Source organism: Equus quagga, chromosome 1 (assembly GCF_021613505.1).
Source record: "Equus quagga isolate Etosha38 chromosome 1, UCLA_HA_Equagga_1.0, whole genome shotgun sequence".
Classification (NCBI taxonomy): Eukaryota; Metazoa; Chordata; class Mammalia; order Perissodactyla; family Equidae; genus Equus; species Equus quagga.
Genome location: NC_060267.1, coordinates 92,888,852 through 92,906,823, shown reverse-complemented (window position 1 = coordinate 92,906,823; position 17,972 = coordinate 92,888,852). Strand labels below are relative to the sequence as shown.

Here is a 17,972-nt window from a genome sequence, read left to right as displayed (position 1 = left end):
TGCAACTATTGAAAAGTGAAATTAAAAACATCTGTGAACCAGCTAAAGTCATCTCACGCCATCTCACCAGTGATATATAACTAGGGATCTCGCCCAACCATGCCATTTGACAGGTGGGGAAGCTGAGGCCCAGGGAAGGGAAAGGACTTGCTGGCGAGATGTGGAGCGGAGCTGGGACTTCGCACAGTTCAGTGCTTTTTAATGCCCCCTGCTCCCTCTTCCCCCCAAGAACTAAAGCCCTCCCTGCTTGTCCCTAGGACTGAAGGATCCTCCTTATTGCATCAGCCCAGCTCCTATCAGCTACCTGGTTCATTTCTGTGCCTTTTGTTCTGGAACCATGGAAGCTGCTTTCCCATGGAATTAAATGGCCAGACTATCCCAGTACTATTTAGATGTTCAGCTGGTAAATATTCTGTGCCGCTCTGGAGAGACACAGGTAGCAGTGATGGCCATGTCCTCCAGAAGATCTCTGCATTGGGCACCTACCATAACTGTGCCAGGCACTGGGACAGGGTGAGGCAATAACAGACACGCAGGGGCTGTAGGAGCATATGACAGGATTTACCTAGTGAGTGTGCTCAGGCGGGTCTGTTTCCACTGAGACCTGAGGACGGAGGAAGAAGTGTTCTAAGCTGAGAGAACAGCATTTGCTAAGGCTCTGAAGGGTGAATGAGCGTGGTGCATGGGAAGACCTGAAGGAGGGCTGCTCTGGAAAGCACAAAGGGACTGAGGGGAGAGGGCCCTGGGACTGCCTGCTCCGAGTCACGGGCGCAGTCCCTCCAGCTCTGCCTCTCTCCAGGTACCTCCCCAGCAAGACCCACATGGCCCCTCCCTCATGCCTCTGCTTGCGGGGACCCAAGCAGATGCCAGCTGGTCCCAAGTTGAAGATACATTTGGTGGGGTGCGGTGGAGAGTTCAGGTCCCATAGCCAGTATCCATAGTGACCAGGGTGCTGGGCCACTGGAGCCCAGGGTCCTGGGTGCCCATGCAGGTGTTAACTACATGGGTGTCTGCCTTGTGCCCACAGAACATGCTGGAGCAACTCCTGATCCACCAGCCCAAGGACCCTATCCTGTTCATGATCAATCACTTACAACTAGACAACGATAACGGTGAGCACTCTGCGAGCCCCCTCCTTCCCCTCCTCTTCCTGGGAGCACGTGTGAACTCCTCTGTCCTCCCTGTGTCTAAAGGGTGGTCAGAACAGGGTATGGAGGGGTTTCGACAACTTGGAGTGGTAGGTAATTGAAAGATGCCTTAACTTCGTTTGGAGTACCACTAATAATCCTCTTGCCCAGTTATTAAAGTGAAAGCTTCAGAATAGCCATGGAATCAATTATTAATGCTTTTGCATGCCCCAGCTGATGTCACCTATTGGGTCTAAGCTCTGTGATTACACTTGTCAGGTGTCAATTTGGTTTCTGGTCTACCCAGACAGGCAGAACTTGGGTTTTCCTGATGGTCCCATTATCAGCACCCAATAATGAGTGCCGGAACACGCCAAACCTCGGCCCTCGTGCAGGTTGGCCAGACCCAAGGCCAGAGCCCGGAACCCCGCAGCAGGGAGAGGAGAGGGCTCTGTTCCCCGGTTGATTTGCCGAGTGGAGGAGGATCATTGTCATCCTCCAGTGTCAGGGAGAAGTGGCATCTTGGCGCTTTGATGTTTCTTTCATTGGAGCATTAGCTGCTTTGAAGGTTCTACCAGCACACCAGTGACATGAGCACTTGGTGCAGAGAGGGACAGAGGCCTGAGCTGCCTGACATGAGAAAGGACACTAAGTAGTTTAGAGAAAGAAAACGGTGAGAGAGAAGATGCCTAGCCTGCAGGTGCACCAGGCACACCTGGCCTTTCCATCGTGCCCTGCCCGCAGGTCCTGATGCAGTCTCGGGCTTGGCGGCAGAGCATCACTGCTGGGCTTCTTGGTCCCGCTGCCGTTTCACTGACCTAAGCAAGGTAGTTCAAAGAGAGCTCCACAGTGCTCTTTTCTGAGCCTCTAGTTAGCAGGTTTGAGAACTGACATTGATTGTGAGCCTGGATGCCCCAGGTGGAGATAGAGCCATGACGTGGGCCGGGGGGGAGGCGGGTTGGGTGGGCAGGAGAAGCACCTTCTCCAGCTGCCCGCCCTGCCTTCCTTTGTTCCTGCTGTGACTCACTCCTCCAAGAGGCCCCAGTGCTCTGGTGGGCGTGGGTGGGAGGCTCCCCTGCTCTGCAGGGTGGGGTTAAGCCTCCGTCTCTGGCAGTCCTGCTGCAGACCGCAGCTCACCAGCCGGGCCTCCGGCACCGGAGGAAGATGTTTCCGCATTCCCACTTCCCCAGCCCTGAGGCTGGATGGGGCTCGGGGTTGCTAAGCTCTGTTGTCTAAGGGCTGCTGGGAGCATGTCTGCCCGTGTTCATCTCTCTCGTACTGCCACCACCAAATAAGGACAGCAAAGCGAAGCAAAGGGACAGCAAAAGCGCAGGTCAGGGAAGTGGCCCTTCCTGCCGTCCCACTGCCAGAGCCCTTCAGTGCACTGCCCTTCCGGTTCTCCTGCTAAAATGTGAAGAGACTGCTCTCTCTTGGCCTCACTTCCCTCATTTGTAAAATGGCGTGTTCACCCGAGAGGGAGGCTGTGAAGCTCTGGCCTGGCCTGTGGTGGCTGGTCAGTGACTGCCACCGGAAGGAATGACCAGGTCCTGACGCTCCCGCGGGGCTTCAGGGGGTGTGATGGCGGGTTTCACTTGTGAAAAGCCTCGTGAGATTTTCTAAATTGAAGATTGTACTTGATGATAACATAACCATTTGAACCCTGGTAAGTTGGGTTGTGATGGCACTGCATGCCCCTGCTCTGAAGAGTCCTACCCGGGGCCGCGTGTGCCATGCTGTGTGATCTTAAACCGAGAACCCCAAAGCCTAGCCAGTCTGCCCAGCTAGAAATTCAAGAGCCTACAATTTGAGGCAGATTCCATCTTTATGTTTTGATTTTGCTTCTCTGTGTGCATATATAATTCTCAGTGTCCACTTCATGAGAATTTTTAAAGTTCCAACACCATTTTTCTATTTTAGATGCAGTGAAGCCGACATTGGCTGGACAGTCATCTTGAGCGCTGGCCTTAAGGCCACCTGTGCCACCTCCTGTCTCCCTTCACCACCTCTTTCCACCCTCCTTAGCACCTCTTCCCATTCATCCATGGTCCTGTGGCTTTCCAAGTCTGCCCTCCATGGAGCCTTTCCTCCTTTCTCCACATGGCATCCGGTCTGTTGCTCTCAAGCGGGGGCGCCCTGCTTCATGTAGCTCCAGTCTGTCCTCCTGAATAGCTGGAGTCAAGGTTTTTGGCCCAGGTGCTCTCAGGGAGTAGAGTCATTGGACCCCAGTGACCACTGTTTTGGGGGGTTGATTTGTTCCCACAGCCCTTCACCCCCTCTCCCAGGCCTTGGGCTAGCAGCTCTTATGGATGTTGGAACTCTTTGGCTCAAGTCCCAGCTTTTTTAAATGGAAAGAAGAGAGGGACATTTGTGGGTTTCCCTCCCCGTGCTCAGGCCTCCACTGACAGGTGCAGCAAAAACATGGGAGGCAGGGGAGAAGACCGAGATTTTGTGTGATTTTTCTGGGACTGGGGGAAACTAGAAATGGGTTTAACCCAACCTTTGTGTGTTGCACAAGAGGACAGGAGACACAGAGAGGTCCCCTGACATCCAGTGAGCATTTCCCCTGCCCTGGGCTAGTGGGTCAGGTTGTCATGCCTCCTTCCAGCCACATAGTGGCCTTTGTTAACTGGAAGTTGGGCTCTGAAGCCTCTGCTTTCTGGGCATGGGTGTTGGGTGGGCAGGAGTTCACTGTGACACACAGTGACATGGCCAGTGGCCGGTGTAGACAGAGAGGAGGCTCCAGACTCATCCCAGTGAGCGAGTGCAGGAGGGAACGAGGGGAGCCACCTGCACACGGGCTGGCAGCCCCTTCGCCGTGAGAAAAGCAGATTTAGTACAAAGTGAGCATTTACAGTAGCCCTGGGCAATATTAAAGCAGGCGATGGTGTATATAATGGTATGTTTCGTTTTTTATCAAACGTTTGTCCAAGAAAGCTGTGTATTAGAGCTCCAATACCTAAGGGTTTTCTTGTGAATTTTAAATCATGCTCCTAGTTAAACCTCAAAAGGATCTGTGGATGGAAAGGTTTTTTGATTTCCTTTGAAGTGGTTTGAAGATGTTGATTACTCTTGGCAGTCAAGCAGCCTTTTATGACACTGTTTATAAATAATTACTCATGAGCAGGGCTGGAGTTTCAAGGTGTTAGATTTTAAGAAACTGAAATTAATCACATAAATGTGTGCGAGAAATTAGGTGGGAGAAAGGCCGCGGATGTTCCCCTTTTAAAGCGTTTTCATAGATGTGTACAATTTGGGTGCCACTTACAGGAGCCTGGAAGGGGAGGGTTTCCCCAGCAGCCTTCCATCCGCGTAACTTTGTCAAGATGAATGCGCGACTTGGGAGTCAACTCGTTGCCCAAATGCTCTCGTCGAGATGTATCTGCCTTCTCCTGGGGTTCCGCAGGCCCTGAGCACTGTTGGGTCTGGCTCCAGTTCCGAGGAACTTCAGTGGAGGCCTGTGCTTAGAGGCCTGCAGAGGCAGCGGGGCCATGGACGCATGAGCCAGACCCACGTCCGCCTGCTGCTCTTTTACTCCGGCTTTAGCAAGCAAGTGTTCTCCCTGTGGTCTGTGTGAGCTCTTTGCTTCATTGTACAGGGCCCCTCTGCCCTTGACCTCCCTCCCTGCTGCTCTAATGCTGCCCCTCCCCCAAACCTTCCATGGCACCCCAGCTCCAATCCCGCTCATCATGTCACCTGACCAAGTGTCCCCAAATCCACCTCATTTCCAGACCCATCCTGTCAGCAGTGTTTTCTCCCTGCTGTGGCTTCTCTCCTCCAGGTGGAGGGCCCAGAAGGCCTTGCGCCACATTACGTGGCTAGAGCAGAGAATGGGCCGTGAATCCCTGCCCTGGCTTGCCCCGGCCGTCTTCCCTGGGCCTGTGTCCTGAGCATCACCAGCGGGTGAGGCCAGACTCTCCACAGGGTCTGGGGGGCCCTCCACCTGGAAGCAGCAGAAAACCATGATGTGTGTCTGACTCCTCATGTCCTTGAGGAGAGAGCAGCCCCTTGTCGGAGACTGGGGCACAGAGTGTGAGGCTCCCTTTCAGTTCTCGTCTAGTGCAGTTACTCACTAGCTTTCACCAGGGGCCGTGGTCCATCCTGCCTTTCTCGGCAGCATGCGGTCCAGTGCCGAGTACAGACGAGGCACTCAAAGTGTTTGTGGAGTGAGTCAGCAAATTATCTTAAACTTTTCTTCCACATTTTCCCTGAAAATGAGAAGGTGCTCTGAATTTGGGCAAAGGTCTATTTAAATGTGGGCAGCCTAGCTGGGTGTAGGGAGCTGATCATTAAATGGTGAGCCACGTGGACACAATAGTTCCTTCTTAGGGTCCACTTCCAAACTAGAAGGTCGTGCACATCCATTGTCCTCTGCATGGATTTCCCTCCCGGTAGTCTGGCAGGAATGGGGTCTGCTTATAGACAGCAGAGGCTCAAGCCTCTAATGAGTTGGAGTGCACGTCTGTTCATCCACACTTTGGGTCGGGGCCGGCTATCGGTGGCAAAGGCATGGACCTGGTTTCCATGGCCTCTGTTCCGTGCCCCTCACTCCCCACAGGTAGGGGGAGAGGGTGACACAATCAAGGTGGCGCTCAGGGAGGAATCAGCGTGGGTTCATCTGTCCAGACACCATGTTCTGTTGCCTTGTTTTGACCCAAGCATACACGCCTTCCACTTCTCCTCTTAAGATGCTGGTCTTGTCTTTTCCAGTGGCCAGCACCTACTCAATAGTCCAGTAGCCGCTTTGGGAATTCTGCAGGGCCAAGAAACTTCCAGAACCAGGAGTCTCACACTGAAGCAAGCAGCCACTTGTTTCTATTTGCATAGAAATGCCCATATTTGAAAACAAAGACTTTCCTGTCTGGGGTTTTATAAATCTGGCCCATACACCCCGGGCTTTTGCCTATTATTTCCCTCTGTAAAATGATGAGGAATACAATTTGCTAAATAAATAGGCATAGATATATATATAAAAAAAATCTTCGAAGGTCGATTTACATAAAATACAGCTTTATTTGAGAGCGTGTCCCCAAGACAAAGTCCCTGTTTAAAATGCTTTATGGTGTTTGAAATCCCAATTGTTCTTGATATTTATTAGTTTAGCAAACAAGTTACCATGTCCATATCCCTTTGGAGACAGAAAAATAAACCATCTCAGTGATCACTTACCTCTCTAAACACAGAGAATATGTTCTGTGGTGAGAGCATCTCTGAGCTGCTGGGTTACAGACGACCGTGTCACTGGCAGAAAGTGAAATCTGGGGAGGGAAGAAATAAATACGCCCAGATGCTGCAGACATGGGAGGTTGCTTCGTCATATCGAGCAGTGACATTCAAATCTTTTTATTCCACAGTGCCGAAGATTGTAATCTTGGGTCCACCCGCCTCGGGGAAAACAACTATAGTAAGTGGATCATAGTAAGCGTTGTAATACTGTAATACCGCATGTATCTCGCAGAGCAGGAGGGAGACACACCTCAGTGCCTCTGCAACATCACTGCGCTTTGCTTTTCCTTCTCCTGCTTCTTAACTTACTTTCTTATTACAAGAGGCAATGTGTGTTCCTAGTAGAAAACCTATAAAATACGAAAACCAAAAATATTATTCCCCACCCATCCAGAGATAAGTATTCCTTTAACATTTTGGGATATACCTTTGAGGGTTTTCTTATGGCTACCTGTCCACTGTCTTCGTACGCCCTTAGTTACAAACTTAGGATAAATTTCTAGAAGTAGAAGTGCTAGGTCAAACAGCATACACATTTCAAAGTGTGGAATCTTCAGATTTACTCTTAAAATTTTAATTATGAAATGTTTCAACTAATCAGAAAAGCATAAAAGCTGTATTGTAGATACTCATGTACCTAAACTCCCAAATTTTACAGCAATTTATCGTTTTGCCGTATTTACTTTGATGATTTTCTGTTTTTTTTCTTTTAAAGATTTTATTTTTCCTTATTTCTCCCAAAGCGCCCCAGTACATAGATGTGTATTTTCAGCTGTGGATCCTTCTAGTTGTGGCATGTGGGACGCTGCCTCAGCATGGCTTGATGAGCAGTGCCATGTCCGCGCCCAGGATTCGAACTGGCAAAACCCTGGGCCACAGAAGCAAAGTGCGTGAACTTAACCACAGCCACGGGTCCGGCCCCTCTCTCCGTTTTAAAGACAGTACAACTTTAAAGATGCAGTGAATACCTCATCTCACCTCACTCACCCTTTCTCATCTCTCCCTCTCTCCTTGGAGGCAACCCCTGTCCTGAAACTGCCTGCTTCATTCCCTGTATGGTTTTAATCTTTAAGCTCCTTTAAGTGCCAAAAACTTGTTAAAACTGTAATCATCTGAGATGAACCTCTTTCTGTCTCTTAAAAGCCCGGTTAGTTAACCTCAGTTGTCTTCCATTAACCCTTTCTGATGACCGTGTTGTCGCCATGAGCACATGTCCCGGGCCTGGATGATGTTGCAGGCTGTTTCCCCTGGTTAGCTGGCACCTTGCTTTATTCTGCAGAGGAATTAAGATGGCTGATCCTTGCACAGAACAGCCTGCGTCGCTGTGCTTTGGAGTTACTATAGCTGTTCTGTTTATCTATCTGTCCATCTACCCATCTGTCCATCTGTCTGTCAGTCTGTCTCTCTGTCCGTAGTTTTTCTACTTTGTTCCTCAGGATAAGGCTGTCAGCGTTCACTCCTTGCTGGAATCCACCCACCTGAAGCGCTGCTTTACTGTTAGAAGCCAGGGCCTCCCGGGCCTGCCGCCACAAGCATCACCAGGGTGCTCTGGAAAGCGCAGGCTCCTGGACTCCCCTCCAGACCTACCCATTCAGCCTCTCCTAGGAGGGGCCCAGACAGCTCTTTGAAACTGCTCCCCAAGAGATTCTGACATTGGCAACGAGGGTGGTGGCCTCTGCACTGACACAGACAAGCTCAGGGACCCAGGTTAAAGCAGGGGCAGGTCCCTTGGGGTGAGGGGTCTCCTTTGGCAAAGGGCCTTTGTCTTTGAGACGTTCGACATTCTGGGACCACCTTGTTTCCTTCCCAGACCTGGCTCTCTGATCACTGGCAGGAATTTGCTGGGTAGAATTCTTGCAGCGTCTGTGAGTCAGAGCACAGAGACCTTCTTTTGTCTAGTCCCAACGTGGCTGAGGAGTCAACTTTGTCCTCCCTGATGAGGTCAGGGACCCATAGTGCTTTGCTGGTTTTTCAGCTACAAGCTTTTTGGTGAATTCGCTGTCTCCACCCCTACAGAGAGTCCTAAAGGGCTATTTCCTGATATTGTTGCTGACGTTTCCCAGCACGAGGAACAGAGAGAATTAAGGTTTATACCTTCCCCGGGGACCTGCAGGGCCCTCTGAATCATGCTGATGCTGAAACGGTCATCAGTATAATCTTGGTATTAAGAACATTTTATTGCGTTATTATTCCTTAAAATTTGTTCTTCCCCTGTAGAATATGTATAGTGGTCACCAGTGAACATTCATTTGGCCAAAATCTGTCATCTCTCAATCTTTAAGAAGAAATGAACATTGAGTATGGGTTGTGACTCATATTTATGTCCTGTCTCTGCATTTCCCGTTTTCAGACTTTGAGTTAAAAACTCATGGTCTGGGGCCGGCTCCGTGGCCGAGTGGTTAAGTTCGCATACTCTGCTGCGGCGGCCCAGGGTTCGGATCCTGGGCGTGGACATGGCACTACTCGTCAGGCCACGTTGAGGCGGTGTCCCACATCCCACAACTAGAAGGACCTGCAACTAAGATATACAACTGTGTACAGGGGGGTTTGGGGCGATAAAGCAGAAGGAAAAAAAAAAAAGATTGGCAACAGTTGTTAGCCCAGGTGCCAATTCTTAAAAAAAAAAAAAAAAGATTGGCAACAATTGTTAGCCCAGGTGCCAATCTTTAAAAACAAAACAAAACAAAACACAACTCATGGTCTGCAGGGCTTGAGAAGGCCCGCCGAGGGCAGTTGAAAGCACAGCCCCGCTGTGGGGTTTCCAGGTCCATTTAGAGTCAAAGGCTGGTTGAGGAAGAGATGGCATACACGCAGAATTCTCAGGCTGGGAGGTGCGCTATGGGTTTGTCTCTCTTGGTGGCCTCCTTCCAGCCAGAAATCACTATGCTTCCCTATGGCCGATCCTTGCTAGTAGAATGTGGGAGGACCTGGGCATTTTAATGGAATTCTTTTAGTTATTGCTCTCACTAAAATTTTCTTTTCTTCTTTCCTTTCTTCAGGCAATGTGGCTTTGCAAACATCTGAACAGCAATCTTCTCACTGTGGAGAACTTGATAGCAAAAGAATTTTCCTCTCTGGCTGCAGCTGCCAGGAAGCATTATCAGATAAACAAGGTAGGGCTGGCCCTGGGGGATGGCAGGGGGTAGGGGGGACAGAGGGACAGAGCTCCCAGGCTCCCCGTCCACCTGCCCTGCTCAGCTAGTTTCCATTTCCTTTTGGATTAAGTGAGAGAAAATGCTGGGGTAAAATGAGATACAGGCAGGATGTGACGGAAGGAAGGAGAGAATTCCTAAATAGGGCCCGTACGCTGGTGGTTTTGAGGTGAGGGGTTTGTGGTGGGAAGGAATCATCTCTAGAGTGAGGAGGCCATTTGTACCGATGGAGTGGCCCAGGCTTGCTCCTTCTTTTCTTAGGGTCAACCACATACAGTGGGTGCGGGTGGGGCAGTGGTCTCCATCCGCAGATGATGCGCCTGCTGGCCCGCTCCAGGACATGCAGGGCTGAGCTGGCATTCAAGGGCACTGGTCCAGCTGTCTCCAGAGTGGAAAGACCTCTCTGTGCACTGCACCTCAGGGGTGCTTCCTTCCACTACTTGGGATGCCCCATGGCACAGGGGCCACCCTCCTGGTTCAGGCAGCCCGCATTCAATCTGTCACCTCACACACATCGTGGGTAGCATCCCAGGAGGGTCAGGTGTTCTGTTTCTAAAATCCCACCGACCCTATATTTGAAAGAATTGTTTTAAAGGGAAATATAGGACTTGATCACGTTGTTTCCATTTAATACAAATAGAAACTTCAAAATATTTCTCCAGAATCCCTTTTGGAACTTAAGCAGGTATGTCAGTTCATTCAGGCTGTTATAACAAAATACCACAGAATGGGTGCCTTATAAACAACAGAAACTTATTTCTCACAGTTCTGGAGGCTGGGTGTGCAAGATCATGGCACCAGCAGATTTGCTGTCTGGTAATGGTTACAGTCTTCTCGCTGTAACCTCAAGTGGCAGAAAGGACAAGGGAGCTCTCTGGGGCCTCTTTCATAAGGTCACTAATCCCATTCGTGAGGCTGTGGCCTCATGACCTAATCCCCCCCGAAGGCCCCACCTCACAGTTCTGTCACCTGGAGGGTTAGGATTTCAGCATATGAGTCTGGGAGGACACGGACATTCAGACCATAGCAGCAGGGCAGTGGCCTGTCCAGCATGCTTCGCTGAGACCCAGGCCTTCTCCTGTTTGTGAGGGAAGACAGCTGAGAACAGGAGGGATCCTTGTGTTTGCTGAGCGTGAGTGTGTGCTGGGCGCCTTCCGGGCCTTCCCTCCTCTCCTCAGCTCGTCATCTCCATGTGAGGTGAGGGGTTCTGACCTATGGAGCCTGTGGAGGGGAAGTGATTGCCCAGGGCAGGATTCAGGCCTATGGATGCCCTAAGCCCTGCCCACTGTGGTGCCCGCTTGGCTCTGCTATTGCTTAAAACCCAGAGTTTAAGAATCCTGCACACACGTCAGCTGCTGAGTTCATTGCCAGCCAGCTGTGTTTACTTTCATGCCAGGAGACAGACACGTGTATTAGATGATGGCACCTTCAAACCAAACTTTTAAACTTGAGTCACTTGCCATGCCAAAGAAAGCTTTTTTTTTAAACAGTGCAGTTTAAAGTCAAATACAGCAGACAAAGATAATTACAAAAAATTTGACAAAGGTGGAGTGTGGTGGCATGATTGTGGGGGTGGGGACTCTGGTGCCCCAAAAGAGGGCTTCTTTTATGTAATGGGTAATCCAGGACTGCCCAGGGCCTGGCCCTGCCAGTCAGAGTGAGAACCCCACGTTTCTCACCAGTCTCTCCAGAGGCCGTGGCTAAGAGCTGTTTGTATCCTGTCTTCATCTGCATTCACTGGGCAAGGTCTTTACCACATGGCCGTGTGGCCACTGTTCCTCCAAGAATTTGGAAGTGAGTTGCCAGGCCTCGTGGTCTACCAGTGAATGGTGGCTGGTGGGAAAACTCCTATGGCCTGCCCTTGGTCGCAGGTAACAGAGATCCACCTTGGCTGCACAGGGCAGAAAGAGGAATCTGAAGGAGGACACAGTGACTCCTGGGACCTGGCTCTGCGGCAGCCACTCTTGGCCTCTCTGCGTCTTTGAGGTTATTTCGTCTTTTTCCTCCATTCTCTTCCATCTTTCCTCACCACTCATGACCACTAAACTGTTCCTGGGTTCCCATGTCCTCAGTTCAGACCACCCACAGAGGCAGCTCCAAGGCCAAATTCCTGGAAAACGGGATCTGCAGCGGCCCGCTGGTCAGGGGTCCTCAGGGCCCATCAGCTCTGGTGAGCGGTGTGCAAAGAGGGCTTGGCGAGGCCATGGAGCACGGACGTGGCTGGGAGGGTCCTGGAGCACGAGGGCACTTCTCAGAGATGAGGGGTGTGGCTTAGGCAGACTCCCAGCCCCAAGTTTGCTGATCACAGCAACTTGATGCAAGATGAGGAAAACCTCATTTAGCAAGGTCAGCCACTTCTGAAACTGCTTCATCCAGGGCCCTCCAGGCCCCCACATGGCCTGGCTAGGAATCTCAGGGGACAGCAAGTGAGGCCCCCTCTCCTGCCCCTGAGTCTTACAGGAGTCAGAGTGTATGGTTATAGTTTGGGGGGACACCAGCTCTTGGAGTGGGAATATGGTTTTAGAAAGAAAGTGCGTATCTCATTTTCTGCAAAAGATAAGCTTTTCAGGGTGGGGGAGGCAGGCTTATTTCTAGGCTAAAGATGCTTTTATTAGGTTTATAAAATTCAACGGAGACAAGGGAGTTTAGGAAAATTCCTCCTGGGTTTCATTACGCTAATTATCAGCATCTTTCAGACCACATCGAAGTGCTTTCAAGGGTGTCTTGTTGGGATTCCTTGGTTCGGAAGCACGGGTGGAGGGAAGATGAAAGGCAAGGACGTCAGGACTGATCAAGGAGTAAAAGGTTCTGAAGAGCCGAAGTGGGTGCGGTCGGGGCCAGCGGTACGCGGCCCTGCGGCACTCGGCCGCCCGCCAGGCAAGCCTCTCGTCAAGTGTTGTCTTTAAATCGTCTGCTGATTGGGAGCCTTTATAGCTCTTTTTGCAAGTAGCAATAATACCTTCAAATACCTAATTTTCTCCCATGAATCTTGGCTCTGCCCTCCTACACAGAATTCTCTTACGTTGCTGGTGTTAACCAAGATAGCTCCATTTTAGGCATTTCCAAATGGTTCCAAACATACTTCCCACTTACTGTGTGCCCAGCACTATCCTGCTGTGCCATGGGAGACCCAAAGATGAATTCCTTCTCCTTGCCCCTGGGAACTCCCGGCCAGCTTGGGAGACCAAGGGTACCAGAAAACTAAGCACAAGCCAGGATGTGCGGCCGGGAGGCCTTCATGCAGTTGGTGGCTTGGGTGACTAATCCACTTACTCAGTACGTGTTCTCTGAGCAGCTAGGAAATCCCAGGCACTGGCCCTGGTCTGGGAAGAGGGTACAGGCTGCAAGATTTCGGGGCTCTGTGGAGCCATAACCACAGTCCTGGCCTTCCTAAGGGCGTAGCTGTGACGTCACGGAAGAGCCCTGAGTCAGGCAAAGTGCCACAAAACCCATGTGGGCAGGGATATCCCTGAGGATGCTGGTGATTCAAGGTGACCAGGGATTGGAAATGGCTTTTTTGTTTAACTGTTTATTATAAAGTCTCATTAAGATACTCAGAAATAGAACCCTCATGGACCCATCACCCGGCTTCAGCCCGTGTGAGCTAATGGCAGTCCAGTTTCCTGCTCACCCCTCCATCCCCTTGCCCCCGGGTTATTGGAAAGCAAAGCCATACAACATTTCATTTCATCCATAGACGTTTTAGTCTATATCTGCTGCGAGACTGAATATACAATATAAAAACAGAACTCTGACTCACAGCCCGCAGCAGCCTGCCCGGGAGACCCACCCGTCTCTACAGTCAGCAGCCCAGGGAGCCAGCAAGCTGTAAGTCAGACCTGGAGGAAGTCAGACTGCTGTCTCTAGTCGGATCCAGAAAGCCCAACAGTAACCCCTGTAACAATCAGCCCCAAATGGCCAAGACTTGGTTAATAACTTCCAGCTTCCCTAATTTTTGTCCCCACTTCCAGTTTATGACCAACCAGGGAAAGCCAAATATGCTCCCCTAACCAAGCACGTGGGACACCCCACTTCTAATAGGCCGCCTCAGCTTCCCCAGGCCCGCAGCCTGCGTTGGGGCACAGCCGAGCCTTCCCCTTTGCTGCAGGAACACTTTCCCGCTCCTCTGCCTGCCTTGGAGTCTGCCCAACGCAAGTGAGGTGGCCGACTCCCTGGCCAGAGCAAGCTCTGTCTAAATAGCCTTTGCTTTTCTCGTTTGGTCGATCTTCATTTATTTCTACATGCCAAGAGATAAGGGCTCTTTTTCATTAAACGCACACATATTATCACCCTTAGAAAACTTACCAGTACTTCTCCAGTACCCGGTCAGGGTTCAACTCTCCCTGAGGAGTCGGCTTTGTGGTCCTCGGCCCCGGGGCACTCTGGGTGTAAACATCTCCCCCGGCCCCTCCTCTCCAAGCCGACCAAGCCACCTTTGCTCTCTGTTGCCCCTCTTTATTGAGTTAATTGAATTCATCTGTTTTGTCAGATCCTTTCCCCTCATCTGCTTTCTCTGGTCCAGTCTCTTAAGCCTGCCCTCTGACTCACCATCACAAACACCATAAACAGGCTCGGGTGAGGTGGGCCCTGGCGGCTGGGGTGGGGAGCAAGAGTGAGGCCAGCCGGAGCCCAGGGCACAAACCGGAAGGAGGCACCCACTCTCAGAGCCGCCCCTGCACTTGCACGAGCCTGGAGTGAGCCCCGCCCTCGACTTTAGCCAGGCTCCTGGAAGCCCTCTCGCCTGTCTGGCCCTGGCTGGGAGTTTGGAAATTAGGGGGAAAAAATGGAGTCCTGCTGATTTCTAATCCCACAGGAGGTGAGAGGAAGGTGGAGAGGTTCAGTGGGAAAAAGATATTTCTCTGCCACAGGAGCTGGGTGTGACTGCCCCGAAGTGTTTTAAATTTCTACTGAAAAAGGAAATCTTTACTGTTGAAGTCCTGCAGGAAGAACGCATATTTGCAGATTTGGGAAGCCTTGTCCAGAGGCTCTTGACCTTACTGCATCTTACACTCACCTGGGCCCCACTGGACTCGGTTAGTCCGGATCCCCGGAAGCAGGGCCAAGCGCCAGGGTTGAAAAATGCCCCCCAGGGAATTCTAGCCTGGCTAGGTGGGAGCCCACCCCAGACACAACTCTCTCCCTTTCTCACTCCTGTTATTACCTCTGCAGCACAATTGTTGCTAAATCAAGGTTTCCTCAGATTGCAGCTGTTGTATTAGAGCATAACAGCATGTTTGCTGAGTGAATAAATGACCCAAGCTTTGAAGGCTGGTCAGACAGGAAGGAGCCAAATCTGGGTTCTTCCTAACTTCGGTTCTGTTTAATTCCTAACTTCAATTCCATTTAAAAAATTAAAAATCTGATGTAAGTCCATGTACCCAAGTGTCCAGCTGTCAGAGTCACCATTTTCTCTAATACCCGAATAAGAACTGTGCCCTCATCCCGCCTCCGTCTACACTCAGAAACGTAGTCCCCTCCGAGAACCTCTGAGGATTTCTGGGCTTGCCCGCGTCAGCTCTTGCTTCCAAGTCCTCTGGATCGTCTCCGTTCCCTCCACCGTCGCCTCTCCAACCCTGCGGCTCCCTGTCCTGGAGGCTGTGCTGAGACGAGCGTGCAGGAGCCCTCACACTCCGCCTGCCCTTCCCTGCCAGCCGCTCGAGGCAGTGGTGTGGAACAGGCCTTTCTGGCAGGCGTGGGGTGGAGGCAGTTACAGCCCAGGATGGGCACAGACAACCCGAGGACCAGGCTCCGCAGCTCCTTTTAAAGTTCATTGGCCTTTCCCTCCGCACGGCCCCTCTCCCGGGCCACCTCTCTCTGTGGGCCGCTCAGGCGCCGGTGGTGGGGTTTGTGCTCTTCCTTCAAAGCTTTGTCTCTGGAGGTGCACAGATCAATGGAACAGAATTGAAAGCCCAGAAATAAAACCACACATCTATGGACAGCTAATCTTTGACAAAGGAGCTGAGGGCATACAATGGAGAAAAGAAAGTCTTTTCAACAAATGGTGCTGGGAAAACTGGAAAGCCACATGTAAAAGAATGAAAACTGACCATTCTTTTTCACCATTCACCAAAATAAACTCAAAATGGATCAAAGACCCAAAGGTGAGACCTGAAACCATAAGGCTTCTAGAAGAAAACGTAGGCAGTACACTCTTTGACATCAGTATTAAAAGGATCTTTTCAGACACCATGTCTTCTCAGAGAAGGGAAACAATAGAAAGAATAAACAAACGGGACTTCATCACACTAAAGAGCTTCTTCAAGACAAGGGAAAACAGGATTGAAACAAAAAAACAACCCACTAACTGGTAAAAAATATTTGCAAGTCACATATCTGACAAAGGCTTAATATCCATAATATATAAAGAACTCTCACAACTCAACAACAAAAAATCAAACAACCCGATCAAAAAATGGGTTGGAGACATGAACAGACATTTCTCCAAAGAAGATACACGGATGGCCGGTAGGCACGTGAAAAGATGCTCATCATCGCTGATCATCAAGGAAATGCAAATCAAAACTACACTAAGATATCACCTTACACCCATTAGAATGACAAAAATATCTAAATCTAATAGTAACAAATGTTGGAGAGGTTGTGGAGAAAAAGGAACCCGCATACACTGCTGGTGGGAATGCAAACTGGTGCAGCCACTATGGAAAACAGTATGGAGATTCCTCAAAAAATTAAAAATAAAACTACCATAGGATCCAGCCATTCCACTACTGGGTATTTATCCAAAGAGCTTGAAGTCAGCAATCCCAAAAGTCCTGTGCACCCCAATGTTTATTGCAGCATTATTTACAATAGCCAAGACACGGAAGCAACCTAAGTGCCCATCAACAGATGAATGGATAAAGAAGATGTGGTATATATATACAATGGAATACTACTCAGCTGTAAAACAGAACAAAATCATTCCATTTGCAGTAACATGGATTGACCTTGAGGGAATTATGTTACGTGAAATAAGCCGGTTAGAGAAGGATAATCTCTGTATGACTCCACTCATATGAGGAATTTAAAAATGTGGACAAAGAGAACAGATTAGCGGCTACCAGGGGAAAGGTGGGGTGGGGGGTGGGCACAAAGGGTGAAGTGGTGCACCTACAACACGAATGACAAACATTAATGTACAACTGAAATTTCACAAGATTGTAACCTATCATTAACTCAATAAGAAAAAAAAAAAAAAAGCTTTGTCTCCGGTGCCCTCTCTCATCTCCTGTCCCCTGTTCCAGACTCCGCCCTTCAGCACTAGCACAGCTCCTGCCCTCTACACGCCCTCTGACGACCCCGAGGAGCATCAGGAACTTGGAAATGAAAGCTGTCTTTGAAGGGTTCTTGGATCAGTTCTTAAGCGAGCTCAAGTCCAGGTACGGGGCTGCCCTCCCCGCCGCAGCCCCTTAGGGAGAAGGGGCAGAGTCGAGCATGCCAGAAGTCTCAACCGTTCCCCTCCCCACTCTGTCCCGGATAGAAGTTCGTACTGGAGACCAAAATGCCTATGACTCCTGAGCAAGTGTCACCCAAAGGTACACAGGGACATTAGGGGCTCTGAGAGTGGGGCCTGGTGATGGGATCACACTGTCTCGTGTCGTCCTGCTGAGGAAGCCCAGGCTTGTAGGAGTTAAGTGAGGCTCCCCAGGGGGCAGAGCCAGGCTTTGAACCTCCATACCTGCCTCTGAACAGCAACAAACGCACATCTTTCAGGGGAGGGGCAGCACCTGCCAGATTAGCTGGTCAACGGTTCTGCCCCAGGGCCCCAGGCGCTGGAAGCTGGAAGGAGAAGAAAGGTCGAATTGGAGCCAGTGCAGCCACAAGGAAGCAGGCTGGGTGTTGTGTTGCCACCAAGTCGGGAGATGACCGGCCAGGGGCCTGCACTGGGCTGAGCCTGCTCTGTCACCCACAGGGACTTCACCGAGCTCTATCAGTTTGTCCCCGATTCTCTTCGAAAAGCCAGGATTTGAGGGGCTGGGGCGGGAGAGCATGGCAGAGCTCTGGAAGGAAGGAGCCTCCTGATTTCCTGCGAAGACAGTTTGGTAGGGCTCCGAGAAGCGGCCCCCTGGAAACCCCCGCTGCTGACGTGACACATCAAAGCTGGCATCATGACAGCACCATGGCAGGGAGCGGCGGGGGGCACCCAGGAGGGGCCTTGCTCAAAGCTGCCGGCCTGTACCCCACTGTGTGGACCGCGCGGGGGGGTGCTGTGCCCCACCCAGACCTGTCGCCTTCAACCCGTGTTCTTTGACTGACTTGCAGCCCTCGAGGCCCAGTACCTGTTTGAATGCTGCCTCCTGAATGGGTGTTGTCAGGAAAGGACACGACTCTCAGAAACCAGCCTCAGGATGGAACCCAGCTCTGCCTGGGGTCGGGAGGGGACACAAGGGGACAGGAAAGGATGGAAGCAGTGCGGAGGGGAGGTGCTCCCTGTCCACCCCCCTTCCCTCGCCAGCCTGAGGAAGTTTCC

At 50.9% G+C, this 17,972-nt stretch overlaps 1 protein-coding gene across 11 annotated transcripts in view; it reads left to right on the top strand.

The window, feature by feature from the left end:
- The window catches only part of AK8 (adenylate kinase 8), a 136,328-nt gene that overhangs the window by 5,580 nt on the left and 112,776 nt on the right, over window positions 1–17,972 (top strand). For 3 of the 11 annotated variants that reach the window (XM_046656090.1, XM_046656073.1, XM_046656081.1), the window contains exons 2-4: window positions 1,028–1,112; window positions 6,479–6,528; window positions 9,350–9,463. In XM_046656090.1, the coding sequence (XP_046512046.1) occupies window positions 1,031–1,112; window positions 6,479–6,528; window positions 9,350–9,463 (246 nt within the window). In that variant the 5' untranslated portion in view covers window positions 1,028–1,030. Of the gene's footprint in view, window positions 1–1,027; window positions 1,113–3,044; window positions 4,692–4,974; window positions 5,028–5,092; window positions 5,157–6,478; window positions 6,529–9,120; window positions 9,182–9,349; window positions 9,464–17,972 lie in introns of those variants that run through there. The other 8 variants (XM_046656132.1, XM_046656121.1, XM_046656111.1 and 5 more) reach the window with 8 other exon arrangements.